The sequence below is a fragment of the Tympanuchus pallidicinctus genome, unplaced genomic scaffold (genome assembly GCF_026119805.1).
Source record: "Tympanuchus pallidicinctus isolate F22 unplaced genomic scaffold, pur_lepc_1.0 scaffold26, whole genome shotgun sequence".
NCBI classification, from domain to species: Eukaryota; Metazoa; Chordata; class Aves; order Galliformes; family Phasianidae; genus Tympanuchus; species Tympanuchus pallidicinctus.
In genome coordinates this window covers 3951322-3979248 of record NW_026294743.1, presented here as the reverse complement: position 1 = coordinate 3979248, position 27927 = coordinate 3951322, and the positions used below count along the sequence as shown (strand labels likewise).

The 27927-nt window shown below is 36.1% G+C and overlaps 1 protein-coding gene and 2 long non-coding RNA genes across 4 annotated transcripts in view; 1 reads left to right on the top strand and 2 right to left on the bottom strand.

Moving 5' to 3' along the window:
* LOC128084214 (uncharacterized) overlaps nucleotides 1–8283 on the bottom strand; it is a 54871-nt gene extending 46588 nt beyond the window's left edge. Inside the window, exons 1-2 of the long non-coding RNA XR_008208386.1 lie at nucleotides 8122–8283; nucleotides 6695–6819 (exon numbers count right to left, since the gene is read on the bottom strand). This is a non-coding gene — a long non-coding RNA (uncharacterized LOC128084214). The remainder of the gene's footprint in view (nucleotides 1–6694; nucleotides 6820–8121) is intronic.
* On the top strand, nucleotides 103–26140 carry IL15 (interleukin 15). Its single transcript, XM_052690083.1, has 7 exons — nucleotides 103–217; nucleotides 9665–9795; nucleotides 21594–21703; nucleotides 22904–22985; nucleotides 23401–23442; nucleotides 25075–25218; nucleotides 25796–26140. Exons 2-7 carry the CDS (start codon nucleotides 9715–9717, stop codon nucleotides 25904–25906), a joined length of 570 nt encoding a protein of 189 aa, XP_052546043.1. The 5' UTR covers nucleotides 103–217; nucleotides 9665–9714; the 3' UTR covers nucleotides 25907–26140.
* Nucleotides 20955–25746, bottom strand: LOC128084219 (uncharacterized). Of its 2 annotated transcripts, none has more exons than XR_008208392.1 (3): nucleotides 25658–25746; nucleotides 23832–23895; nucleotides 20955–20998 (listed from the first exon to the last, which is right to left on the bottom strand). It is a non-coding gene; the product is annotated as an uncharacterized LOC128084219 (long non-coding RNA). The 2 variants fall into 2 exon arrangements; XR_008208391.1 differs by lacking the exon at nucleotides 20955–20998 and adding an exon at nucleotides 21851–21959.
* Nucleotides 26141–27927: the final 1787 nt, after the last annotated feature.

The following is a 27927-nucleotide window of genomic DNA, read 5'->3' as shown; positions in this document are numbered from 1 at the left end:
TCCCCCAGTTTGAGTATTGCTCACAAATCGAGTTGTGAAATCTGCTCCCTGTGGTGAGAATAATTTCCACTTTGTATTATGCATAAACACAGTCCTAAATTATTATGTAACTGAAAGTAAAACAGAATGGAGCAGGGGGTGGAGCACTGAGTGCTGTCACCAGTGCAAACTTAATCCTTGTTTCCGTATCAACTTGCTACATAGATTTCCGAGGCTTGTAAGTATTTTACAAACTTCAACATACTTTTGCTTCTTCAAAATGTCTTTCTTGTATTAAAAGGATGAGGGAATTCATACGGCTTAGCTTCAATTATTATTATTTTTTTTAGTTGCCTTTTAAGGCTTATAAATGAAAGAGACGTACTTCAAGTATATATAACCACCAACCTGGTGCCTCTTTCACATTTCTCCTGTAGGAGAGGCATTAGAAAGTATGGAAAATTGGTGCTAGTCAGTGAAAATTTATCATTTATTAACAAACTCACAAAGCAAAGATAAGGAGGGAAAAAAAAAAAGACACCTCTGTGAGACCAGTGAACATAACAAGGAGAGAAATAAAAGATTGGGAGAAAAATTATTTACCAACCTCAGGCATGCTCTTGAAAGAACATTAAATGTATGGACAGAACTGAAAGCTGCAGTCAAGTGGAATCCTACTGAAAATGGTGTTACGGAGATAGAGTAGCTGATAACAGTGTACTAGGAAAGTATTATCTGGTTAGCAAGCCAACTAAACAATTGAATTCATGAATTTGCTGTCCAAATAACACTTTCTGAATAATGAAATCCAAAGAAAGGAGAAAAAGGACACATAGGGGAGGAACTTGTGAAGGACTGTATTTTTAAGACTTGCAAAATAACATCTGTAAAAGCCAGAAATTCTCCCAACTGAGTATGTACACAGCATTAATGATTTCCTCTTTATTCAGCAGGTATATATGTGCTGCTTTCCTTTAAAACAGTGTGATATTGCAGGAGAAATTCCTGATTATCATTATTTCATTATGTTTTGCTGTACTTTCCAGATAGACAACAGCACAGAAGTTCCTTTGCCCATTATAAATGTGTTCATTTCCACATACGAATTTATTATTATTATTCCAGATACTAATTTATTTGAAATGAGACAGACAAATGGAAAGATACCACTCTGTTATTTTCTCTTGGAATGATATATATAAACATAGATCGACGTAGTATAAACAAATGAAAGTATAGAATTCCTTCCTTTGGAGCCTATTGGACTGTTCTGAACTCCAAGAATATAAGCAACTTTATAGCCTGTCATCATTATTTTAGCTTTGCAGATTCAAACAATAAAGGTCACCAACATTATCTATCCTACTGCCTTTAAATTTGCTTGAATTCCCTGGGGAAACAAATACTATTGGCAATTCAATTCTAAGGCATCTCAGACTTTGAAAACTGAAAAGGATTGCAGAGAACAGAGATAAAGGCTGATGTGGAGTTATTGGGTAATAGGAATAATATGCTAGATTTTTTAAGAAGAATTAAACATCCCATCTCTCTTCAGCTTGCTGTTACGTGCCTTTGCATGAACATCTTCCAGGCTGTGGCCAGTAATATATTTTATACAAACTTTCTACTGTCAGGAGCTGACAGTTCTCACAGATACTTTTCTCTATGCTCAGAGTTCAGCTTTATGCAGACAACTCATGAAGGTGCAGAAATATGTAGGAACTGTTCTCCTGTATTCTGTCAAAAATGATGTAAAATAGATCATTTCTGCAGGGAGAAGCTAGCACAGGGTATCACTTTCAAGAAACAGGACAGAGCTTTCAGGAACCAATAAAGGACAGCAGCCCAACCTCAACTGATGGAATAAAATTGTTAGTCTGTACATAAGTACATTTTTAATCTGTATTATTTTTCTACATGATATGGTCTTGTTGCTGTATCCTCTCATTCATCACTACAACACCACCAGCTAAAAAAGCTAAACTCAGGGGCAGTAAACACCCTTGTGATCATGTTTTTCTGTACGCCTTCAAACCCGTAATGAAGGATAGTATTTTCGAAGATTATTTAAATTACATCATATAATGCACTAAGAATTCTCAAAATATGCTGACAGTTTTCTAGAGTCAATGTGTAGTGTTTTAGGCATAACAAAAACAACTCAATCATATCCATTCACTGTGTGTACATGCTAAAATACTTCTGCTTTTCGAATGTGTCATTTATTTACTTTCTTTTCAGAGGGCAAAATTTGCAGGGACTTCACAGATGAAGGCAAAAAGGGTGCAGAGCAATTGCTTTTACTCTAACACTAGCTCTAAGCAGTTGCATGTCTTAGTTTGCCACAGAATCCCCAGATAGTGTATTTTAGTACATGGTAACCATTTTTTGGTTGCTGTCTTAATAAAAACAATATTTTACCTATGAGATCTTTTAGGACAAACCAGAATTATTTTTTTTTGGAGATGCTGAATTCTGAGTCTCCTACTCCTGATGAGGCAAATCTGGCTATTTTATGACGTTATTACCTATAAAGATACCACGCATTAACAAAATTGTTCAGTATCACTGTCATAGATGAATCATTACTAGAGATGATCTTTTCAGCACAGGCCATCATGACACGGTAAAACACACTGCTTGAAAATGGAAGTCCAGGCTGTTACTACAAGTCTATAAATACTTTTTGGCTCTCAATGTGAAGTTGTAGTGAGCTGTATACAACTGAGGTAGCAGGCAAAAACGTCACTAGTTGGGATGGCAAGCTGCCTTTTGTGTTTGTCACTCACTAGCCTGACTTTAAAATTGCAGAGGTGCCTTTCCCTGAGTTTCTGAAGCTTGAAAATTGCTCAGAAATGAAGAGGACAAGTCCCTATCATTTGTTACTTGTTATCTGCTATTTATCAGTCTGAGAAATGTATATGAAGCACTTATTTATATGTAACTTATTTTTCTATAAGGAGTTTCCAAATCTTCATTTTTTATTTTCACACAGCCCAGCTTTCCAGTTTCTATTCTACAGATTTTGCTAGGACAGCAGATGACTCCGGGAATAAATGCTGACATTTTGAAACTAGTTGATGCCCTTCTCTCTGCAAGAACCAAACTCGAGTAGAAAGAACTTCTAACAGATCATGGGAATATTTGCTCAAAGGTGCCTTTTAAGCAGGAGTCCAAAGAGATGAAATTATATAGCAAATCCCCAGTACCTAAATGCACAGATTATCTTTTCATAGAAAAAGGGGCCTCCAATTCTATGCAATTGATCCCGGAACAAACTTATTTTTTCACTGTTTACTTGCTGAACAATGAACCTTAGTTGTTGATTCAACAACTAAGTTGTTGATTTCAAAGATTTCTGAGCAGTAAAGTACCTTCTGCTCTTCTTCAGCCAGTGCTGTTACAAAAGCTGGTGCTATGATCTCATGCTCAGAATGAATCTGAAGGAAGAAACATTGCAAAAAGATGTAATTGTCATCTAAGCTGTCTGTACTATCTCGGTGTAAGCAGAGATGTCACATGGCCAGCAGCACCTTTAAGAATTTTGCAATTCTTTCTGAGAGGTTTGGGCTGGGACTTCTTCACATTCTTTAGCTCCATCAGGATTCATGGGTAGATAAGGCTAGTTATTCAAGAAAATGATTCTTCTCTTTTTTTTTTTTTCTTTTTTTTTTGTGTGTGTGTGTGAAAAAACAAGGGAAGAGCAGAAGTATTTGGAAGTCATTTATTTGCCAGCAGGAGGTTTAGTATATAATTAAACTGTTGTCCTAGCTGGTAGGTTATTATCAGCAGGTAACAAACCATCTTACAGTATTTCATGCCATAATAGATGAGATAGGTCTTTAATGGTAGCAAAGGGTGATCACTCAGAAACTGTTGTAACTATAGCCGCTATGAATTGCAACCTATAGTTTAATAGTTCAACAATTAACTCTGCCACTAATGCTCAGAAACTCTTTAAAAAAAAACACCTCTGATTATTCCCCCGGCCCCCCTGTGGAACTGTTCTAGAAAGCCTGCTTTAAGAAAATACCTTTAGACTATAAGGTTAGACTCTATGACAGATAAAAATCTTATATCAAAGTTGCTAGACCAATACAGCCATGACTAGAATTTGTCGCATCTTTAGAGCACCTCTTTAAATTAAAAAAAAGGTCATTTCGGGAATAAAAATTCAAATGAAACAGGTTTATTGGATGCAAATTGTTTTTGAGTAGAAAGATTACTGTATGGTGAATAGCTAGCCAAAATGTCAATTCCTGCACCTTTCTCTGGCTGTAATACCTGTCAGAAAGCTGTGAGCATGTGAGCGTGAAGTGCTCAGTAATTTTCTTCCCTACAGTTGAAAAAACAGCTCAAGATGGTGTGGAGAAGTTTGTTGTCTATGCCAAGGCAACGACTTGAGGTTATTTGTAATGTCAGATTCTTGTCTCCCATAAGAACCATATGTGCAGATACAAAATATGACAGTGCTAAGAACAGGATCAGGGGAAGGAATTGCAGGAACATGGAAATCTATGCTCTTGACATCCTGAAAGCTGCAGCTGGTTACTGCCGTCAGACTCCTTGCAAGAGAAATAGGTATCTGCATCCCTCACATGGCACACGCAGGACAGCCATGTTATCAGAAGTAGCCAGTCTTTGAAAGTCAGGTCATGCCTGATTGAACTTATCTCCTATGACAAGATTACTTGCTTAGTAGGTAAGGCAAAGGCTATGGATGTTTTCTATCTGTTTTTTTAGTTAAATGACATGTGAGCAAGCAGCGTGCCCAGGTGGCCAATAAAGCCAATGACACCTGACCTGCATCAGAAATATAGTGGCTAGCAGGATTGGGAAAATAATTTTTCCCTTGCACATGCAACAACTGAGACCTTACACTACATTCATTTTTGGTCCCCTCACTGCAAGAAGGACGTTGAATTCCTTGAGAGTGCGCAAAGAAGAGCAAAAAGCTGGTGAAGGGACTAGAAAACAAAACTTACAAGGAATGGCTGAGGAAACTGAGGTTGTTTGTCTAGAGAAGAGACTGAGAGGAGATCTCATTGGTCTCCACAGCTGCATCAAGGAGGGCACCAGTCTCTTTTCTCAGGTGATGAGTGAGAGCACACAAGGAAATGGTCACAAGTTGTGCTTGTTTAGATATTTAGATTGGACGTTAAGAATTTCTTTACAGAGAAGGTGCACAAGCATTGAAATGGGCTTCCCAGTGAATGGTGGAGTCTCCCATCCCAGGAAGTAAGTGTGGACTAATGGCACTAATACACAAGGTTTAGTGATGGGACTTAATAGGTTAAGGTCATGATTGGACTTGATCTTGGAGGTCTTTTCTAACTCAGATGATTAAGTGATTCTATGAATGATGTATTCCCAGCTTGAATGTTACATTAGATCTTCTGAAAGTATTTTAAAACAACAGGCACCTGCATACCAGTTTAAACTGGGTGTATGTAACATGCTTTTAAGGATGTGGGAATGGGAGTAACAGTAATCTGCAGGCTTATATACTGTAGCCTGCAGTGGAAAACAGAAAGTATGGTTTGTTTCCTTGCTTAGTGTAGTTTGGTAAGGCTCAAGTTGCTAGGTAGAGTTTTAATTTATGCTGACTCTTGGAAGGGTCATTGGATCAAATAGTGTTTCACATTTCTAGAGCAGAATAAATTCTGATACAACAGTTAACATTAGCTGTACTTAGGACTGCTATGTGCAGCACAGATTACCAATATACAGCAGAGGGGATGAAAAAGAAGGTGGCATTGAGGGTCCACTGGGGGTTGCACTGGTCCCGCTTTTCAAGAGAGGTTGAGGATTCCACAAGTTGACTCGATGTTGCGATTGCCAACACCAGACAATGGTGATGGCAAAAGCCAAATGGATTGGTCTTTACATGTTGCCTGACTGCTTACAGCTTTCTAGTGTTAATTTTATTTAATTTTACATCATTTTCATTTAATTGTAAAGAAGTCTACAGCCTAAGTATCCACTGTATTTTATAGTACAGTAATTAGTTACATGGGCACAAGAAATGACATTGTACTCTTATATATATATATATATATATATATATATATATAAATACAATAGAAAAATTAGATAATCTTCTTTTGCACATCCCCATATCTGATCTGCTGCACATTCCTTGCAATGTGTTGTAAATGTAGAATAATTAATTTTATCTTTTATTTTTTTGCCTTCCATTTATAGCACTCAGCAGTACAGTATCAAATTGCTTCTTGAACATGAATTAGTTCATTTTCTCAAAAGCCCTGAAGGATAATGAAATGGGAATTTTATTTTATAAATGAAAAAAGATCTGAAGAATTTAATCATTTGGGGTCTGGTATGTGATACTTCGAGATGAATTTTTTTTAAGAGACTGTTGAGCATTCCTGAGGATTGTCTATGCCCGTATATAGCTCCCAGTGTGTTCTGTTGCTGCTGAGATAACTCAATTATTTTTTGAATTAAGATCTGTAGAGAGCACTTATTTCTCCAAACTGTAACTACCTGCACTGGAGAAACCTCCATCTGAGCTGACTGTAGGGACTAGAAACGTATGCTTGGGGAGCATGAGGCAAGTTATCCAAAAGGCAGACATGCAAAAAAACCTGGGTTAAGTCACTTGCTCAAGTCACATGGAGGTGGTAAGATGAAGTCAAGGTTGAGACTGTTTCTCAGAGCTGCTAAACTCAACTGCTCTTGTCACTGAACTTACACTTTTCTTTCTGTTATCTTCCTCTTCCTTTTGCATCCTTCCTTTTTTTCAGATGAAGACATTGATACAGTCTCTTTCACAAGATTGGCCTATTCAGCATACATAATCCATTCTGGTCAGGAATCCTGTGTGAGAAAAAGGAAATTATTACACCATACTATTATTAAAAATTCGGTAATTTTTTCAAGTTATGAATTGACAGGAAGGTAAGGAGAGTAGGGTTCAGTTTCTATTTCTGGAGAAGAAAATACTTCAGTGATCATAAAATCCTCCCACATCTCTTACAACAGAGGTTTCCTTCTTCCTTTCACCTCCACTCTCTCTTATGTATGCCCTTCATTCAGCCACATTACTCAAATTCCTCTCTTGTATTGCAAACAGCATCACTGATTTCTGTTCCCTGGGCTTTCACCACATCGTTCCTGCTGGAAGCCTTTTTTGATACCTTGAGTTCTGCTTGCTTCTGAAGATCTGAGATGGAGTATGTTCATTATGAAGAGACTGCTGGAGACCAAAAAATCATTGCCAAGAAATCTCTTCTGTAATTACATGAACTATCCACTTCTGACTTTGTAAACTTTGCGCAGATTTTTTAGGCTGCCAAATTGAATACATTACTAAAAAGAGGTTTTAATTAAATGGTTATAAACATTTTCTCTAGTTCTTCTATTTGCTCATTTGTTTTTGGAAATGACTGAATTATGTTTGATAAGACTTTCAGTACAGGAAATTTCAGATCTAACAATTTCATCTTAAGCTGAAAGTGACCAAAACAGTTTTATTGTTAGAAACATAGCTACAGAAGGCCTTAACAAAACTGTAGGTAATAGCACCCACATAAATAGAAATTGGACTGTTTCCCCAGTCTACACATTTGAAATTATCAGAGTTTAATTTAATTTCCTAAGAAAAAAATGTTTATCCAATCACATATCTGTGCATGATTTCATATCTTTGCTCCCCCCCTCTACCACATTGTTTTTTAATCCAACACCTAATTTCATTGAAGAATTTATATTGGAAGAGGTATCTAAAGATCAGCTCTCTCAATTTCTCAACTAAAGCAGGGACAACACTAGTGTAGATTGCCCCAGGTTTGGCTAATTTTTGAACATTTCTAAGGATGGAGCTTCCACAGTTTCTCCAAGAAGCCTCCTTGGTTGTATAACTGCCCTCACTGTGATTTTTTTTCCCTCATATCCAGTGTTTTCTCCAGTTCTTTTACTGTACATCCCCGGTAACAGTTTATCTCTCTCTTCTCTATAACCATACGGTGGAAAAAAGAACCAAAAAAGGATCTTCTTTGCCTTCTCTTATCCATGTTGCACAAACCAAAGTCCCATAGCCTGTGTGTTCAGTCTCCAAACAATTTAGGACCAGACTTTCCAGTTTTGCATCTCTCTTGTATGGTGGGGCTAAAACCGTACCTAGTACTTCAGATGCAGCCTGTATCACGTGGAGCATCACTTCAGAAACATAATGGATTTTCTGAGCCATTCGTCTTGACTTTCCATCAGGTGCTGGGTAGCTTTAATCCAGTCTGCAAAAGGGAGACATTTTCCATTTGTTTAAAGACAGCTTCATTCATTTCCATGATCAAGCATCCTTCAGCAGACCCTCACTGTCATGTCTTCATGTTGATTCCTCCTTTCATCAGACCTCACAATCCCTGTACACCACAGTTTCTTGCACTACATCTACGCACCCTCTAGTCTTCTCTGCTCATCTTTCCTTGCAAGCCTGTATCGAGCAATTGCAGCACAAGGTGATGTGATGTCCCACCTTATCTCCTTAATGCTAGCAAGGCCACTGTCCTGTGTTTACGTGAACTGACAATTACTCCCACTTTTTTCACAAGGTGGCACGCATAACTACACAGGTACTTCAGGTGGACTCTCAACTGCTCTGTTTAAACAAGTGCAGTTTAAGAGCCTTTCTCATCAGCCTGTTCCATAAATTCCCAGCCTGGAGAAGCTTAAATCAGGCCTAAACCTAAGAAACCAAGTCCATTTATGAGACAAATTAAAACCAGACATTGTAACTTCACAGGCCACCTGTACAATATGAAAAACAGTAAATAAATTAGTAGCTTTGGAGATCTATTTTCTAGCAAATTATGTTGCACTGCTTTTATAAAAAATACAAATATTAATATTCAGATAAATTGCACTACCAAAGTGTGTTCATATTTTTCTGCTGTGTGTCTTCAAAGTCTTGCTGTGAATACAAAATTCACTGCTCTAACAAAAGAAATTTCTTGTTTCTCCAACCCCAGCACCTGCAAGTCTTCAAAATGAATGTAGAAAAAACGTAATAGAGGAGAAGGAAAATGTGCTACTAAGTTTTTTATCATTTCATCTATAAAGAGATAATAAAAAGGAGAATGAGCTGTTTAGCTGCCATAACACCTTCTATGAAAACACTGTTTAAAAGAAGTGGCACACTGAATTGCTGCTGCCCTGACCTTGATTCTGTGTGGTTTGCCTCATTTATTCTTTTCTAATTTACCTTGTAAAGTAGAGGAGAACATAAGTAAAATTGCATAGCTGGGCTGACACATAAAAAGCAGCTATTAAAAACACGTGTCATGCTCTGTTGATGTAATTAGGGGAACTCTTCTAGCCCTTTGCAAACCACAGAATTATGCTGATGTTAATGACTTTCCTATTAGCTAACTTAGCTACAACTTCTGTTCTAATTTTCATCAGAAGTCATAAAAAAATTATTTGATGACAATACCTCTGTTCCAGACTAACTCTCCTCTCTTACGTTGCAGTGTTCAGAGATACAGTCTAAGATGGGTATCTGGTCTCTAGATAAAAGTAATCCTTTTGAAAAGACTTATCTGGTGTTTCTATGAAAATCCCTTTAAAAATTCAGCTGGTTGGTTGGAATGCTCTTGACAGATCACCTGAGAGCCACTTCGAGGTTTATTGCAGCATTAAATATATGTATTTTTTCCATTTCTAGGTACTACAATGTACTGGCCTGATCCAGCTTCTGTTCTTCTGTACTGAGTGATGTTTGCAGTGACCAAGACACTGGGCATGGCACAGCCAACACAAAACTCTGCTGGAGCATGGAGAAGGCTGGAGAGTCAGGTAAGTGTCATTTAAGCAATCTGACACTTTAGAAGTGTCTGCAAAGCTCTTAGTGTTTCTCATGTAGCTTAACAAGAAAAACTGTTAATGCAGCGAATTTCAAGCTTGGAAATATTTCCAGTATTTTAGATAAGATTGCTAGCACTCTATTATTTTCTGTTATCTTCTTTTCACACTGTTTTCTACTTTTTCCAACCTTTGCTCTGGATTTTTACAGATCCCCCCTTTTTTTTTTCTTTTTTTCTTTTCTTGTTTTTTTTTTTTTTTTTTTTAATTTCCCCACAGTTAAATTCTAGCTGACCTCCTGCAACTTGTGAGGCTGTAACTCCTGACACCCAAGTGTGTTCAGTATAGGAGGATAATTGCAAGTGTTCAGATTTTTGAGCACTCTTCAGACTTTCTCAAAACACTTTCTGGATGATTCAGTGGCAGTTGCATTTCTAATAAGCAGCGTGATCTGGTGGCCTCCTAATAATCCACAAGGTTCCAGATGGAACTCAGTATTCCCAAGGTTTGCACACAACTCTCTACAGAGAGGTTTGGATACCTGTGTACACACTCACCTGGCCATGCCCTGCCAACTCTGTCAGCCTCATCTGGGAGCTGGACTGCTAGGAGGCCCAAATATACCAGCATTCTCTACACACTGGAGGTTGCCATGAAAAAAAATAACAAAAAAAGGAGTGCTTCAGCTGTGGGCACTCAGTTGTGCACAGGCTGGAGCAGGTATCTGAGGCAGTCAACAGGCATAGCCCTATCTGACCCCACCATTCCTAACACTGTGCTAAAATGCAGATAAACACATCCCTACGTAAAGCCAATCTGCCCAAATATGCAGGTTGTGGGGAATTGTTGGAATGGTCTTCTTGCTAATTATAGCAGTGAAGTTGCTGCTTAGGACAGGGTGATTCCTTTTACAAAGATTTTCAATTATTTTGCTGTTTACCTCTTCAAAAGCATCTAGATGAAACTCTTCCATTCTAAATGTGTAACTGCCCTTAAAATACACCTCGCCTTTTCCAGAAGTCAAAGAAGTTTGCAGAAGTCAAGTCAGCATAAAAACGGTGTTCATCTTCGATTACCCAGTAGATTCATATGACTTTATTCCAAGTCTCAGAGTGATTACATCACAGACTTAGTCCCTAGCAGAAACAGAAAGAATATAGCCCTCATGATTATGGGGAAAAATTTGGAAATCAACCCCCACCACTTGAGCTCAACAGGGATGGAGAGGATTAGAGCAGATAATCAGTTTATGGGACTGGTGAAAGATACAACATAGCTAATTCGTTACATAAAATCAATTAACTCACGGAAACTAAATATACAGCCCTGATCTCATTATTTTTTTCCATTCTTTTCTGTGACATATGTTGCAATATGTGTTCCTTATTCAGTTGAGTCTATTTACCTACTGAAGAACTCAGAGCATGCAACTCTTGACTTCTGCTGTTCAGGATAAACAGTTCCATGAAGTGAATGTCAACACCATTGAGAAAGCAGACTTTTCAGTTTCCACCACTACCTCCACTTTCACTCTCCATCCTCAGTATACAAAGCACCAACTTTTGTTAACACAATCAACTTTAGGTCTTGAACTGGAAAACAACTGTAATGCTTTTTTATTTAGCTAATTCGTGCTCATAGTTTAAAAACATTTCATAAGTAGCATTTTGTTATATCACTGTAATTATTTAGCTATTTCCTCTACTCTACTACAAGACTACCAAGGTTGGTAAGCCTTCAGAAGAGCTCCAGGGATATTCACTCCCTTGTTTCCCCTCAGAGTTATAAGACAAATAAATATGAAATAAAATATGCCAAAGTTCAAAAAAAAAAGGTATTAGAATGAGCATGGAAATTAGGCTGCAACATCAGTGAGCATTTCTATGACTTACCACATGCTTGTAATTATATCCTCTTGGGAAGTGACTTAACTAGGCTATAACAGGCTGGATGTGCTATGTGACAAGCCTCCAACAAAACCTAGAGAGGTCCAGGAGAGTGCTGTTCCACTTCATTTCTGAACAAGCTTCCTGTTGGAGAAACACCTCTAAGTTACAGCTTTCCTTTACTGTTAGGGTAGACAGCAGTCTTGCCTTGTTTTACCTTTACTCCAGGATCTCCAACTCAATAGCCAAAACCTGAATCATGTTTTTCAGCAAAGGTGAACAAAGATGTGCTCAATCTACAAGCCCTCCAGATCATGAAAGGAACAAAGGGAAAAATCATGGAACAAACATTCCAAACGAGATGAAAATACAACTTTTATCACAGATGTCAAATAGAAATTGATGTAATGCTGTTATTTTCGGTTTCACAGTTCCTGAGCGAGGGTAATAAAATCTCTTCCACTGAAGGAGCATTTCCAATTTCAGAACTGACAAATTTATATAGAAAGATTAATACTCCTTTTCTTATTTGCTCAGTTCACCACCCATAAAAAGAAGAAAGGAGCCAGTATGAAAAAAAAGAGACATGCGTAGGACATTGTCAGAAGACAGTACTTAGAAACATAAGAGCATGCTGAAACATCCGCTGGAACAACTGCAGAAATAGATGATTCTCTTCAAGACTACTTCAGTTAAAACTACAGCCTATAAAAGCTTTCCAGACTAAAATTAATGATACATGCAGACAGCAGCTGTGCATATTGCTTCACTCAGGCCACAAGATGATGAATCACTGGCAACCCCACCTCTTTTCACTCTTCTTGTCTTTCCATACGTATATCAAGGACAGCAGAGCAAACTGCTGTCCTTACAAGTAGCATAGACTTACTAAAACTTGTGGCCTCAGTACTTGCAGGCAGGGCTCACTACACATTGGCACTGCTGCATTTGGTGAAGTCAGGAGATTCACTGCAAGTGAAACAAACAAGCACAGCTTTGGAAAAACAGCTGAAGCTTCCTGCTGATTTTTTTTCCATTCATTTTGAACTCACATACCTGGCTTTTCTCACTCATGTTTAGCTCTTCCAGACCCAAGGAAGACAAGGAAAAGCAGGTAGGAAAACTAGAAAAATCTACATCTGACATATCACATCAGAAATGGTTACAAGGAATGTTGTTTTTTTCCACCACAAAACCTTCAAAGCCATTAATACCTTGCTGAGCTTCACGGTATGCAGTATATCTCTATCAAATTAGAAAATTTACCCAGACCCAAAACAAGATAGAATACAGCTCAATAGATCTTATAGCTTTATAACATCTATAGATATACTTGGATAACTTCAACATTTTACTGAATCACTCCAATGTTCATTTTCTGCAGAAGTTGAAACAGAAGTTTTTCATGGTGTACTCCTTCGTTCAATTTTTATAGTAAAATCTGAAGAACATGCAGGCAAGATATCTCCCTTACCTGGGGAGAAATTTCACTGAAAACTTTATCTCAGAACCACCTCATCATTTTTCAGTGTGAAATTTTTCAAGACGTGGTGAAGCATTCAGAGTGAAGTACTCTTGAATGATGAGGCAGACAGAGAGGAAGACTCTGGCCTAACAGCGTTGTTTTATGAAGGGGTCAGGCTTATTTCTCTCAGCAGAAACACAGTGTATACATACATGTTGGGGAAGAATGATGTACACGCTGGAGCTGACAAAGATGGAGCTTGGTTCTGATTATCTGTTTAGCTGACCAGAAAACAAAGCGTAGCTATCCTTTCTAACATTCAAATTTAACTTCAGCTTTGAAAAAGCAATCTACAGCAGATGGAAGTCCTGAGGATATAAGCACCAGACAGTTTTACTCATTTTCTTACCCCTTTTCTTCTATTATTCTGTATTCAGGAAACATGTGACTTGTGTATTATGCTCAAAAAACTCTATGCTACTAACAATTGTTATCTCTGCTGGTGTTATCTAACAGTGCCTGGGTGTATCGTGAACATGCAATGACACAAAAGAAAGGTCTAAAGCATGTACATTTACTGATAAGTAAACGTAAATTCTTCAAGTACCTATACAACTTTTTCTGCAAGGGAATATTTGTGGAACTTTTCCAATGTTCTACAGCACTGTACTTTTAAAACAGCTCCTTCTTTCTTCCCTTTTCCCCCTCTTTTCTTTTTTTTTTTTTTGTTAGAGGACAAAAAGCCTCACTCATCTGCTTTTGTGTAACTGAAAACATCTCTCAGATTCATGAGATTTTATGGAAGCCTGTAGATTATTTTGCATAATTTAAATAGCAAATGAATATTTCAGCTCTCATTTTAAACTGTGTGTGATTACAAGACAAATAGGTCACAGTAAGGAAAAAGTGGTTTTCTAGTAGATTTCATCCAGTTAAAAACAAATGACTCAACAGTAATGCAAATTTATGCACTGTGCATATACGACAATCTTCACCAAGAAACTGAGTGAGATTCTGCACTGAATGTTGACTAATGAATAAAGATTGAGAAGGTCAACTCAAGTTCTGCACTACTCATAGTAAAAGCGAGTTTTCAGTACTAACATGACACAACAAGATGGAGGACAGGTAGCTATCCTCTGTTCTTTTTAGGTTCTTGTGTTGGGGACCTAAAGGCCCCTGACTGAAGAATGATCCTGGGATGGAATAAAGTATTCTAGCAGTTTTAAGAGAATTTGCTTGCCTCTGGCCCTGAGACATCCTGACTCTGATTGATGTCACCCATTTTATCCCAACTTAAATATCAAGTTACAAAAAAAACTTTTATTTAAATCAGGGTCCTTGATTTTTATTTCTGTTTATATATATCAGTTACTTCCTTAAGAAAAGGCCACATAATCACTAAAATAAATTTTCAAATCAAAGAAATCTTTATATTAAACATACTAAAAACATGTATTTCTTAAGTGGTTTTGCAAGTTATACACTCAGTATCTTAACTGTTATCCTCGAAGATTATGAATGATTTTTTTGTTTGCTGATTGTTTTTTTTATTTTGCTTAAAACTTTTGTCAGTATCTGTTATGAAGAAATGAGAACATAAGTAATACACTTTAAGAGTATTTGAATCATGTCTTGCATGAATTAAATGAGGATCTAAAATAATTCTGAGACAGAAGAAAAAAGTAGCACTCTCAAAGTAGTGCACTGTTCTTTTTGCGCAGTATCGCTCAGATTTTCAGAAAGACATGAATGAACATTTAGAAAAATCAGCCTACATATTTGAGTAGGATAAAGACCTCAGTCTCACTGAATTCAGTAGGGTATAGATATTATCACCTCTTAACTAAGATTCAGGTCTATGGGGTGTGACTTCTCTCTGGGCCATGAAGAATTCTGTAGGTACTTGTCTCAGTGTCCAAAATAAACATGGCACGTTTTCCCAGGTATGTACAATTATTCCATTTTTTACTCACTGCTTACTGAGAGCGAAGAAACTTTGTTTTCTCCTTTCCTGATAGGTTCTTCAGCTTTGAAGTAGCTATTTCAAATGATGAAAAGCACTTTGTGAACTGAAGCGAAAATGTGAAACCACAAAGAAAGAAAACTGACTTTTTTGGGTAGAGTAAATATCAGCATTTGTTGCACTAAAATGGCTGAAAATAATACGAATGTTTACGCAAAGTAGTGACATTATGACTTTCAGAAAGCTCAAGCTGACCTTAAAAAAAAGATAAGTTCCCTTAGATTATATATGCTTATATAAAGCAGTACTCTTCAGAAAATTACAATATGAAGAAGCTTAATTAAAGTAACATTTTGTATTTTTAAACTACTTAAAATATTCTATTATGTTCACAACTTAATATTGCCAGTCTATATTTGAAACATCAATTAAAAAATATTTAAGGATAATGAACTGCTAATTAAAATTCTAAAAATCCATTACAAAGAAAATATTTGTCTATACTGATAAACAACAGTGAAGAAGTGCTAGAGCAGTTATAAAGATGAAAGTACTAGCCTTAAATCTGATACTTAAATCTGTATACTTCGTTGGAGATAGAAGAGCCCATCGGGCAAACATCAGTACACTCCTCTCTTGGAATTCACAACTGGCTGTAGTTGGAGACAGTAGGTCTAGAGGCCCTGTCTGCAAATCCAGAGCCAGCTTTGCTTTTCCTAAATCCAATGTGCTTGGACCTCTGGCCCAAGTGCAAAACCTTGCACTTTTCTGTGTTGAACCTCATTAGATTCACCCAGGCTCATCTTTCAAGCCTGTTGAGGTCCCTCTAAATGGCATCCCTTCCTTCCACTGTGTCAACTGCACCACTCAGCTTGATAGCAACAGCAAACTTAACGAGGGTGCAATTGATTCGGTCGTCAACATTACTGATAAAGATGTCGTAGGTTACAACTTTTTTTTTTCTGTGATTTAAAAATGTCTCAAAATACTGCCGCATTTCATGCTTTTGATACTGCGACTGTTATGTTTAATCCATCTAGGTATATGGCAGATCTTCATTAGTGTGTGATATAATTCATTGTCTCTGAGCTAAGTACTATGCTAAGTCTGACATAATGTCTAGCAACTGCTCCTGTGGTAACTCTTTTACAAACTCAGGGTTTTCATCTTCTCTCCATCACTACGACAGACCTTACACTTTTATTTTCAAAGTTCCTTTCCTTGACACTGTTTTTGATTTTAAAAGCCTACCCCCTAATGCACAAAAATTTCAATTCTATTTTAGCTTTCTGTTGAATATTCATTGCCAAGGCATGAATATATAACAGAAATATTTACAGGGACTGCCTAGAAGCATATATAGATCAGTACCTATTTTGCTATACAGACTTCAGCTGTGACTAGATCTGCTGATCCTTCTCTTATTTGTGTTGTTTTGTTCATGTCTTTTACAATCTCTTGTGGTTCAGGTGCTTACTTATGCAGGAGAGTATGTTCGGAAAAACATTTTCACTGGTTTCTGCAGCTTCTAAGTTACACTGAGAAATTAGTGAAAGTAGATTTGAAAGGAAAGCTCTTGATCTAAATAGTAATATTCAACTAGAAATATCTTGCCCTAAAAGACTGCTGTACTTCTTTTGGGTTTCACAGCTGCTGTTTCTGCAAGATTCTTCAAGAGGTATAAAATCATTCTCTGCACCAAGGAATAACTTCTTCTTAGGCCAACAGCTAAGCATAGGATCCATCTTCATAAATGATACAAGCCCCAGGCTTCAAACATGTTTTGCAAAGGAAAGGTCAAAGGAAAGATTTAACTTCTTTCATTTCAAATTCTAATGTTTAAGATATTGACTGGAATAATAATGATTCTGTGACCTTTTGGCAATGTTTTCAATAAGGCATTGCAAGCTTTACTTTCTTGTTTCTTCTGGCATACAGGAGAAGGAAATCTTACTGAATGACTATCAAAAGCAAATCAACAAGTATTCCAGCAAACCAAGAACATATCAATGCATAAGTGGTGGAAGCTAAGCTCCCACACATTTTCTTGTTCACCGTTCCCACAGTCGGATGTACAGAGGAGAAAACAGAAAAAGACAGAAGTGAGGAAAACTCACTGAGATAAAAACAGCCTAATAAATAAAAGTGAAGAATAACAGAAAACCAAAACGCAAGCGATGCAGAAGTAATTACTTGCCATCTCCTACCAGTGGATCAATATCCAGCCAGTTTCCAAGCAATGGCTGCTCTTAGAAAAATTCACCCTCTCTTCCTCCCTGTGCTTTCACCTGAAATTTTATAACATGTGATATTATATGGCATTGAGTATGCCTTTGGGACTGCTGTCCCAGCTATGTCCCCTCCCAGACTCTTAAAACCCCTAGTTTATTTGCTGGCGGGGTGGGAGAGTGAGAAACAGAGAAGACCCTAACTGTGTAAAAAACTGTTAGCAATGGCTAAAATATTTGGTGTATTATCAGCATTATTTTGGTCACAAATTTACAACATTCAACTAACTACGAAAACACTTAAATTCATCCCAGATGGTACAATAGCTAGGCTGTGTGGATTGTGAGAGAAGACTGCTGTCAAAATATTTATCTATCTAAGAGATCCCTGTGAAGGAGAGAGCTGTTGGAGACTGAGGATCAGTACTGAAATTAAACATTCAAATAAAGAACTTGTATGTTCAGATCTAAATTCTCTAATTAAGAATAAAAATACTCAGTTCTTCCACAAAAGCACCGTTGTGAGTTCCATAGTTGTATGAATATGATAAAAGCAAATGTCAGTATTTTTTTGTGCTGGTATTAGGCAATAAGAACCTGTATTCAATTATAGTTGCCAAAGGTAATTGACAAAATGTACTCACTCTCAAGAAGATAAAATCACAGCATGAGCAGGTACTTGTATTTTTCCATCTTGAGCTTTCCTCCTGAAAAACACCTGGGCACATCCACTGCAGATCACTGAATGTTAAGATCACCTGGAAAATCCCACAGGGCCAATATAGAAAAAATTCATTTTGGAGGAAAGTGGGCAAGGAGAAAGGACAGCATTATCTTGCACTACAGTGATAATGCTTCTGTGCTCAGATTCTGAAGGGGAGTGTGCCTCTGAGAGCAACTCTTTCTTCAGGTCACCATAAAATTGCAACCAGTGGGACTCTTTTCTTTACAGAGACCTGGATGAGAGTGAAAATGTTCAGGTCCCAGAAGCCTGATATTAATATGGTAGAGGATGTTTGACTTAGCAGGACAATCTTACTTCAGCAGTGCAAGAAAATGTCTTGCACATTTTTTCAATTGAATGATTAAAATTTTTATAGTAATAAACTATGAACACAAACAATTAGGAATGGTGAACCTCTGTAGATAATACTAGCATACAGAGCAACTAAATTTTTCTAATTATAATTATCACATTTCAAGGATTCACTGAGAAATTTACAAGCAACACTTAATAAAGGAATTCAGATACATGGTACATAAGCAAAGACACATAATTCTAGCTTTCAGTAATTTTCTTTGCATGCAATTTTAATATTGCATAGAACTTTGAATATTTTCTTTTAACCAGCTTTTTTTTTTTTTTTTTTTTTTTTTTTTTGGTGACAGCCAAAATGGTAAAATCAGCAGCTGATTCTGTTTTGTTCACTTCTGTCATCTGCTTAAATTTCTTTTTTTTTAAAGAGACAATAGTTCTACTGCAGCTTATATTTTACTCAAGCATAAGTTGTTCGTTGCAACTTGCTGATTAAAAAATTAATTTATTTTTTCAAAACAGATTATTTCTGTTCATCGTAACTCTCAATTGCATCTGACATAAAAAAATAAATAAAAAATATTCACTTTAACTCTGCTGTTGCAGGTTATCAGGTTACAACCTACAGGGGGAAAAAAAAAAAAAGTATTTGAATGTGAACAGTTTTGCTTTCTTTTCAAAGTCCAAAGTTCAATTGCGCATGAAACAAGGGCAAGTATCAGGGGCATAATAAAGTTAATTAATGATTAAACAGAAGAAACAAGAAAAGTTTTAAATAACAACTGTGTGTTCAAAGCAGAAGAGTAGTTTGTCAAAGTAAGCAAGTGAGATAGCACTCTTATGCTGCTGAATTATAATAGTTCGCATTAAATATTGAAGGCATTGAGGTAGAAAACTGCCCTAATTGTAGAAACAATGTATTAAGTGATCTAATGGACCTTAAGAACCTCTTGCTCTATAAACAAATGAATTTCCCTAAATTTCACAATTAGTAAAAGGTCTCTCACCTAAAAACCAAGTTTATTTTTCAAAATAAGGAACAATTATTTCCTTACTACATGATGGTTGCCTACTGTATTGAAGAAAAGCAAAGATCAAGACAACTACATTAATCATTAAGAACACAGTGTTCCATTGCCATCACATAGAGCTAAAAACATTATTTAAAAAAATGAAACAAATGTGCAACTTATGTCAACCCTGGCTCATTACTCGCTAGGTAGCGTAAGGGATTATTTTCCTTGAACACTTTTCCTATGATAGAAATTTGATAACACATTTGGCCTAGACCTCCCCTTCAAATCAGCTCGTAAGGCCCCAACATATTAATTATGAATCAGAAGCTGAAAAACACTTCAAGATCCAATATAATTTTTGTCTGACATTTTCATTAACAGCTTCCATACTTAGTTTGACCAAAACTAGCTTGTAAAATGAACAGAATGTTTACACACTGCAAAATGTTTATAATACATTTTGACTAATTTTGATAAAATGTGTTTTTAAACAAGAATTTTTTTTTTTTAGCTGAAGACAAAAAAATAAGATTTAAATTTCTTAGCATGTATACAGAAATCTTCCATAAGGTTATTTCTGATTTTCATTTAAATTAACACATTTAGAAAGTTAAAAAAAAAAATAAAAGAAAATGTTATGAACTGCCAAATCAAGTCAAAATAAATAGAATTCAAAAAAACAATAGAAGAGTTGCTTTGTTTTGTTATTTTGTTATTTTTACAGAAAACGTGACAAACATCAGATTAAACAGTGTGGTAAGCTTGCAGCCTGTTATATTGTAATAAAATTACTCTAGTGTTGACAACTGCTTGGTTGTACGTATTTCTTTATGAACCCTGTTTAAAAGTGTATTTATTGCATTAGTTATTAATGTTTTGGTATGAACAGTTATTTTTTCATTTCCATTGGTTATGGAAATAGTAACAGATTCAGCTTTGTTTTTTAGACATGCTTTGGTTAAAGGTACTGGAAATAATTCAGAAGATGGATAAGATATTACTGATTTGGCCATACTTTCATTAGGTATGAAATTGAATTTACCTTTCAATTACATATTTCTTACATAACAGATTTTGGACACAAAAGTAATACAAGAATCTGGCATCGCTTTGTGTTATTGAGCGTGGAAATTTAGGTGATGGTGTGGTTACTATATTATCTCAGCAAAATCTTTTGGTTTTGGAAGCAAGACAATTTAGAGTATTTTCTGCTTAAAGCAGTAACAAATACTTGTTACAAGTAGTCTTCAGAGCTCCTCTGAGGCACATGCAAGTATTGCTCTCCCAGCCTGGCCAGTAGATGCTTTAATCACAGTTAACTGGCTTGCAGCAAGTTAGCAGCAAGCCTGACAAAAAGTATGAATAGGCCTTCCACTCTAACATATTCACTAGCTTTTTTTCTATTATGCTCTCTGATCAATTTTTAAACATCTACTTGTAAATTCATGTGGATATAAACCACAATGAAAGAAACATAGTTTGATAAGAAATTAAACACTGAATCGAAATCACGGTTGCAGATAATTAACCTATCTCTGTGAAGAAGAAGTATATGAGCTCAAATTAAAGGTTTTGCGATTCTGGAACAAAAATTCCCAGGCTGTGGGAAATAAAATAAAACAGTTGATGTACAGCTCACACCTTCTCATTTCCAGTTGCCAAACTCCAATGAAAGAATTCTTAAATGCTTCAATCACTCACTCCCCAGTATTAGATGTACATACAGTAGGTATAACCCTACAAATATCTACTGCATCTAAAAGTTTAAATACCAATAGATGTAACAACACTGGACTTACGTGTATCTAACACCTCACATATACACAGTCATGATGTTGCAGATCATGTTACAAATGTAGGTAATTTGTAAGATTTGGGTGGCAAACAGGAAACAGGGTGGCAGGGGAAAAATTTGCAGGATAGAAAATGGAATAAAAGATCTTTAATAATGTCCTTACATTAAAGTAGCCTGCAGTGTGAGCAGACAGGAAAACAGGATGAGTTTGCAATTTTGCATCATTTGACTTTCTACTGTTTCATAAACTGCCTACAAGTTACAGATCTGTTGGTCTTTAAACACACAACAGGTAGTCTTGCCTTGATTGGATATCTTGTCAAATTGATTATTTCAGTCAGAACTAAAAACTATGTGAAATAAAATTATGACACACTATCTTCTTGGTTGTATCTTTCAGAAAATACACGTGAAAAGTATTTGTCTCCAGTACCAACTGTATCTACTTTTGAACAGCCACTTCTTTTGCCTTTTAAAGAATAAGACTGGACTAACCATCTTCTTCCTATGGTAACTACAAAGTAAATATTAATGAGACAGTAAATACAAATTATCTAGTTTTTACTATTACAGCTGTTATTTGTAATGGCTTCCAATTGCTTCCTTTCCTGCCTTGTTAAGCAGTCCTAGAGTTCTCTTTAGGCTATGGTCCCTTGCTTTATTCTTTTTTTTTCCTCAGGCTCCATCCAGTTCATGTCTCTCAGTCTTTATCTCCATGATAATCCTCAAGTTGTTTGAACTGTTGCATTTGAAGACTTCCATATTCCTTTGCAGTAAAAAAAAACAACATGCACATGTTTAAATATGTATGCTGGTTTATATATATATTAGGTATTTCCTTCCATTCTCACTCCACTTTCCTGTCTTAAAAAACCGACCCCGATTCTAGTGCCAGCATCCCCTACTTATTCTCTCCTTGTCAAATCTCTTTACTAAGGTCTAACTTTTCAGCTCTGTCTTCCGGGAAGGAAAAATCAGGGCTAAGTGTCCTCTGGTTCTTGTTATAATACCTCTTTCATTTTTCTTTCCCAAAAATCTTGTGATCTTTCAGCCTTTGTTTAAAGCTTAAATGGTGAACAGCTGCTTGTTTTATATCAACTTCCCAAATCAATTTGTTGTCTTCCTTTCATTGCCTTACAGAAATACAGAAATACTGAAAGGGATCCAAATGAAGGGTCAAAGTGGGGACACACTAAAATCACGGTTCACAGTGCAATAATCTTCCAGAGGAGAAACAAACCTACTTTCTATCCTCTAATGGTTCGCTCCATGCAGAATTTTATTCAGGGCAGGAGGAGTCTTTTCTGTACACAAAAAATATTAGATGTAAAATGACATACAATATTTCTACAGGGCTAAAGACAAAAATTTCAGAGTAAGGAAGGAAAAATTATTCAGTGTAAGAGATACAGAAATTTGTTATTTTTTGGGATACATGGAAAGAATTGTAAGTAACTTACAAGAAATAATTGACTCTTGCATTATGTCTTACAAAATTAGCTTAACACACACACACACACAAACAAAATACCCTTGTCTGTTTAAACAGTGTGGCTCTGTGATTTTACAAGTTGTCAAATGTACTTGCTCCACACATTAACATATGTATACATACTTTTATTATCTGATTGAATGATTGGTAAGTCTTTTCTCAGCATAAACAATGTGTATACCTACTATTTAGCCTAGTAGTCACTGTTTTTCTTCTAGTGCTTATGTACCAAACACAGAAGCAAATCACTGTAAGTGGTCAGAAGTTCTGAAAGATTTGGAGCAGATCAAGACATCTGAAGTAAGTTCAAAAGAAGTCACTATTTCATAAGATCATAGGAGCAGACATAACTACAAGTTTAGCTGTTTAGCACAGTACTCAGTTAAGAGAGTCAGTGACAAGGAGTATGAAATAGAATATTGTTTGTGTAGTCATTTAGGGAATAGAAAGCTAAAGGGAACTGGAGATGAAGCTCTTTTTTTTTTTTTTCTTCCAGAATTTCTTTAATTGTATAAAGCAAAAAGAAAGGGGCAGAGGGCATGGGAGTCAGCCCATTCTGCAGGTTACTAGGTCACCTAGGTCACTTTCAGATCTCTGTCTCACTGTGTTCCAGTATCTGGATTAATTGCCATGTTGAACATGAATCCATGGCTCTAGTGCTTACTTCTAAGCCTGTTTGTTATTGTTCGTAATTACAACTCCTGTTTCCTTTTAGGACATTGATGTCAGTTTATATACTGCAAACACAGATGAAGATGTAAGTATAATTGAAATTGGACTCAAACTGGTCTAACACGTTAACTTAATCTCTACACTAGCAATTTTTTCCAAAGGTAGACTTGCACTCATTTGAGAAAAGTTTCAGAAACCAAATCATTCGCCTTGGAAGGCAGAATTCTGCAAATTAAATTACTTATGATAAATTATGTAAGCTGGTATTAAATAATTTTACTGAAGTAGCTGCTATTCAAATTATTCAACTAATAGGGATGGTCTAAAATGATCTTATCAAAGCCAACACTGAAAAATAATGTTGCTACTCATTTGTAATTGGAGAAACTGAAGGAGTGACAGAGAAAATACCTCCTAAGATTATTATTTAACACCATGCACTAGAATTCTATAATAAGAAAAGAAGTTACTTACTTGAGAAGTGCAATATGGAAAGGAACTGTGAACATCTGCCAGTGCAGTTTCCTGCTTTTACAGCCTAGAAACAAATAATATGTAATATCAAGGATTTAGCCTTGTAATTGATGGAGATTATGATTTATCCTACAAGAAATAAATTCATTTTTAATATAATTGTTAACTAAGTTGTGGGTTCCATAAACTCATTCCTGAAGAGACTTTTTCATAATCTACTGTGGAATTCAGTCTTTATTCTATGCAATCCTCTAAGAACATGAATGCAACCAATAACCTCCTCGTAGCCGTTACTTTTAGCATGGCCCTGGTGCAACATGAGCTGGGTTCACTGTTGTAGCGAAGTTGGCAGTAGCCTGCTCCTGAGACAGCCTCCTCCTGACAGCATAAACACAGTGACTGTGCCAAATGCACACAATACATGATTCCTGTACACAGACTTAATGAGATTTCCTAGAAATAGCGGACTTACTGTATCTGTGCAAAATAATCTCAGTGTGCATGCAGAATATAGTAACACTGATGCATTCACTGGACCTAAAAAGCCAGAGAAAGCAGACCCTGATGTATCTGTGGAGTTAGCCCTGTACACAGTAGGAAAAAAAGCTGCAGAACATATACGTCCATACTCACACACCCATTCCCGTGACTGAAACGAGCTACTGAAGTTAATACATTATAAAGGCCAATTTCTTAGCTGGTAATGTCAGGAAGACTTTCTTAAAGTGGAAAGGCTTGATGTGAAAATCAGACAACTTGGAGCTTGTTTTTTGGTTTTATTGACTAGGTGGAAAAAAATGGTACTTTTGTGCCATTGGGTTTTTTTTTGTTTGTTTGGTTTTTTTTTTGTTATTTGTAAAATAAGGGCATATATCCACTTCTTTTTTCTCCTCCACTCTCCATTATTCTGAATAATGATCTCTCAATATAAGTGCTAGAACTACTAAGAATATTAATTTAATTCCATTAGTGTTAATTCTTTCCCATATTCCTATCCTAATTATTATTTTCCTGAGTTCTTCGTCAAGACATAGTGCTTCACTTTGTTGCAGGAAATTGGCTGGCCTGTGTGTCATATATTAGCTCTTAGTTAATTTTTGCAGATATTTAAAAGTATTTGAATACTAATAACAGATACTAAGTAAATAAAAATCATCACTTTCTGGTAAATGATATCCCACATTCACTTATCCCATTTTAATCTTAAAACAGCTACAACTTCCTTTTATTTATTTTTTTCCAGAAAGAATGCCAGGAACCCGTAATGAGATGCTTTTTTTTAGAGATGAAAGTGATTCTTCATGAATGTAAAATCAGAAAATGTAGCAGAACACAGGATGTATTCAACATCTGGAAAAATGGAAATGCGAGATTTGAAACTAACCAGGTAAGTAAAACCAAAAGTCTGTGGATAAAATGGAAATGATAATAGTTTCTTCCAAATCAGAAATTCAGTTTCTCATAGATTTGGAAGAGGCAAGATGGTATATATATGAAAGCAAAGGGTAATCAACCAGTAACCCATGCACATAATACTGAGAAAATTACACACAGAAAAAGGATAGAGCAGTATTTGGTGATTGTAGAAAAACACTCCCAGGACTCACATCAAAGAAAATACTTGTGACATGCAGACATAAATGTTTGAATGTGTATATATAAATAATAGTTTGTAACTTCAGTATCTAAACTTGAGTATGTTTACTGGCAAATAAAGAAGTGTCCTGATTTTCAAAGGGATTGGTGACTTAAACCTCTCTCAGAAGCACTGTATCCTTGAAAGGTGATCCTATTCAAAAATCAAGCCAGGAACAAAACATGAATACCTTAGAAGACTCCAGCAGTGCTTTCTGTATCAATTGACTGTGTTGTAACTATGGACAAAAACAGAATTCAAAGGGTTAGTTCTCTATCAGAACATATAGACAAAATATCTTGTTCTACTATTGCATTTTCTTTTTCAGTTGAATTCCACAACATCAAAAAAATGCAAAGAATGTGAAGAATACGAAGAGAAAAATTTTACAGAATTTATACAGAGTTTTGTGAATGTTATACAGAAGGAATGCAAATAATACCATGACCAAAATAAACAAGCTGGGAACAATGACTGTTCAAGAAACATACCTCAGATAAATTAGATTGTCAATAACACTGGACTAAAAAGAACTTCACTTCTAGTCCTATTTGCTCAGAATAAAAAAAAACAAAGAATAATACAATATCTTTAATGTGTGATGTTTTCAAAACTGCATACATACAAATGATAGCAAATTTGAAGTAAAAAATAAAGGAATTTAACATTTTTTCCCCTGGATGTAAGCTGTTTTTATTTCCTAGTAAGTCCACTGAAGAAAAAATATGTCCAACTTACTAAGCTTTCAGTGAAATTTTTTGAGGATGTTCTAAGGACATCCACAGTGGGAACTTCTCTGCAAAAATCAATTCAGAGCTGACTGAATGGAGTTTCGGAGAAAAGCTCTTCTTTTATTATTATAGTATAGAATTATCCCTATTAAAGCAACTGGCAGTAGTTGTTATTTTTTATCTGAAATTCATTATTTTGAAGTCTGGGTCCCCAGAAGTTCATCCCCTGCTCTTTTCTTATGTCTGCCGTGTCTGACAATTTTCTTTTCTTTTTTTTTTTTTTTTTTTTTGAAACAAAAATAAGCTGAGGTCTACTTGTCTTACATGTTCATTGGCTCTCTCATATCCATTTCACTACTGTTTTCAGCTATACCCAGACAGCTGTTTTACCTAGGACTTCAAAGTCCAAAATCAGAGTATTTATTTGAAGATTTTTCCTTGCCTGTTTTTATCTTTTGTATGAAGAGAACTCTGATATTCTCAACAGAAAGTAATGCCAGTGCTTGGTTCTGCTGTTCAATGATAAAACACACTCCATTTGTTCATCATCATCATCATCATTATTTTTACCTCTGACACGCTCACTCATTATTGGATGCCTACCTGTGCTACCTGCTGTAGGGAACCTGCTTTGGCAGGGGGGTTGGACTCGATAATCTCTGGAGGTCCCTTCCAACCCCTACAATTCTGTGATTCTGTGATTATTGTAATACTACAGTTTCTTCAGCAATTACCAAAAATTTAAATCCAACTTCTAACCAAAACGGAGGAGCATAAATTTCATAGTCTGTATTCAGAAGACTATGATCATGATAATTATATTTTATGGTGTCCATATGAAAAGACTGAACGCAAAGTCACCTGTCATTTGCTGCTCTGAAATGCTGAATATTTAGCCTTCAGCTCCTACGTTAACAACTTATTTCCTGGTTCATAACCATATCATATCAACCACTCTCCACTATAAGCAGTTCTCTCCTCCAGGCACCTCCAATTCCCCATCTTCATTTGATAAATGACCAAGTCACTCAACTGTACGCTTACCAGAAACTAAGTCTCAACCTCATTAAGGCAACAAATACACTGCTTGTTACGCCCTTATTGTTGAGTTACTCCCAAAAGTCAATCTTCACCACTTTGAGGAGCACCTTCCAGGCAACCTGTAAACTAACTAATAAGTAAATTCATAAGCACATCAATATTAGGATTAAACACTGGCAGAAGTACTACAGAAGTCATCTTCAAATCATTTGGCACAGCAAGGAAGAAAGTGTTCATTACATAGTTTGGCTGAAGTAATCTGGTTCTATGTTTTAAATAGTTCCTTAAAACAATGACATGCATTTAATGTGATTTCACTGATGTCACACTAACAGGCAAAATAATGTCTGGTAACAACTGTGGTATGGAATCAAAGACACAAAGAGATTTTTCTTATTTTTAGTTTTGAGGAAGCTTGAGATACTGTCCAGCTGTATTTATGATGGGACAAACAATAATATTCAATATTATTCAGTTTTTGTAAATTGCTTATCAGTATCAAGTTAAACATTATGAGCTTGCCTTTCTGAAATACTACTGTTAAGTCTGCGACGTGCTGTTGGCCACCTTCTGTTCAGCATAGGACAAATCGCTTTATTTCACTTCACCTCTTTGTGTTCAGATATTACGGAATTAAAAAATACCATTTGCTAGTTCAGTACTTCAGTATTTCTCCGGAGGCTTTCAT

Bases quoted from the DNA above. Each gene is read 5' to 3' on its own strand.
- IL15 (XM_052690083.1), top strand. From the start codon at position 9,715: ATGTTTGCAGTGACCAAGACACTGGGCATGGCACAGCCAACACAAAAC. The intron at 9,796-21,593 runs GTAAGTGTCATT...TGTATCTTTCAG, and splicing joins GGAGAAGGCTGGAGAGTCAG to AAAATACACGTGAAAAGTAT. The intron at 23,443-25,074 runs GTAAGTATAATT...ATTTTTTTCCAG, and splicing joins CTGCAAACACAGATGAAGAT to AAAGAATGCCAGGAACCCGT.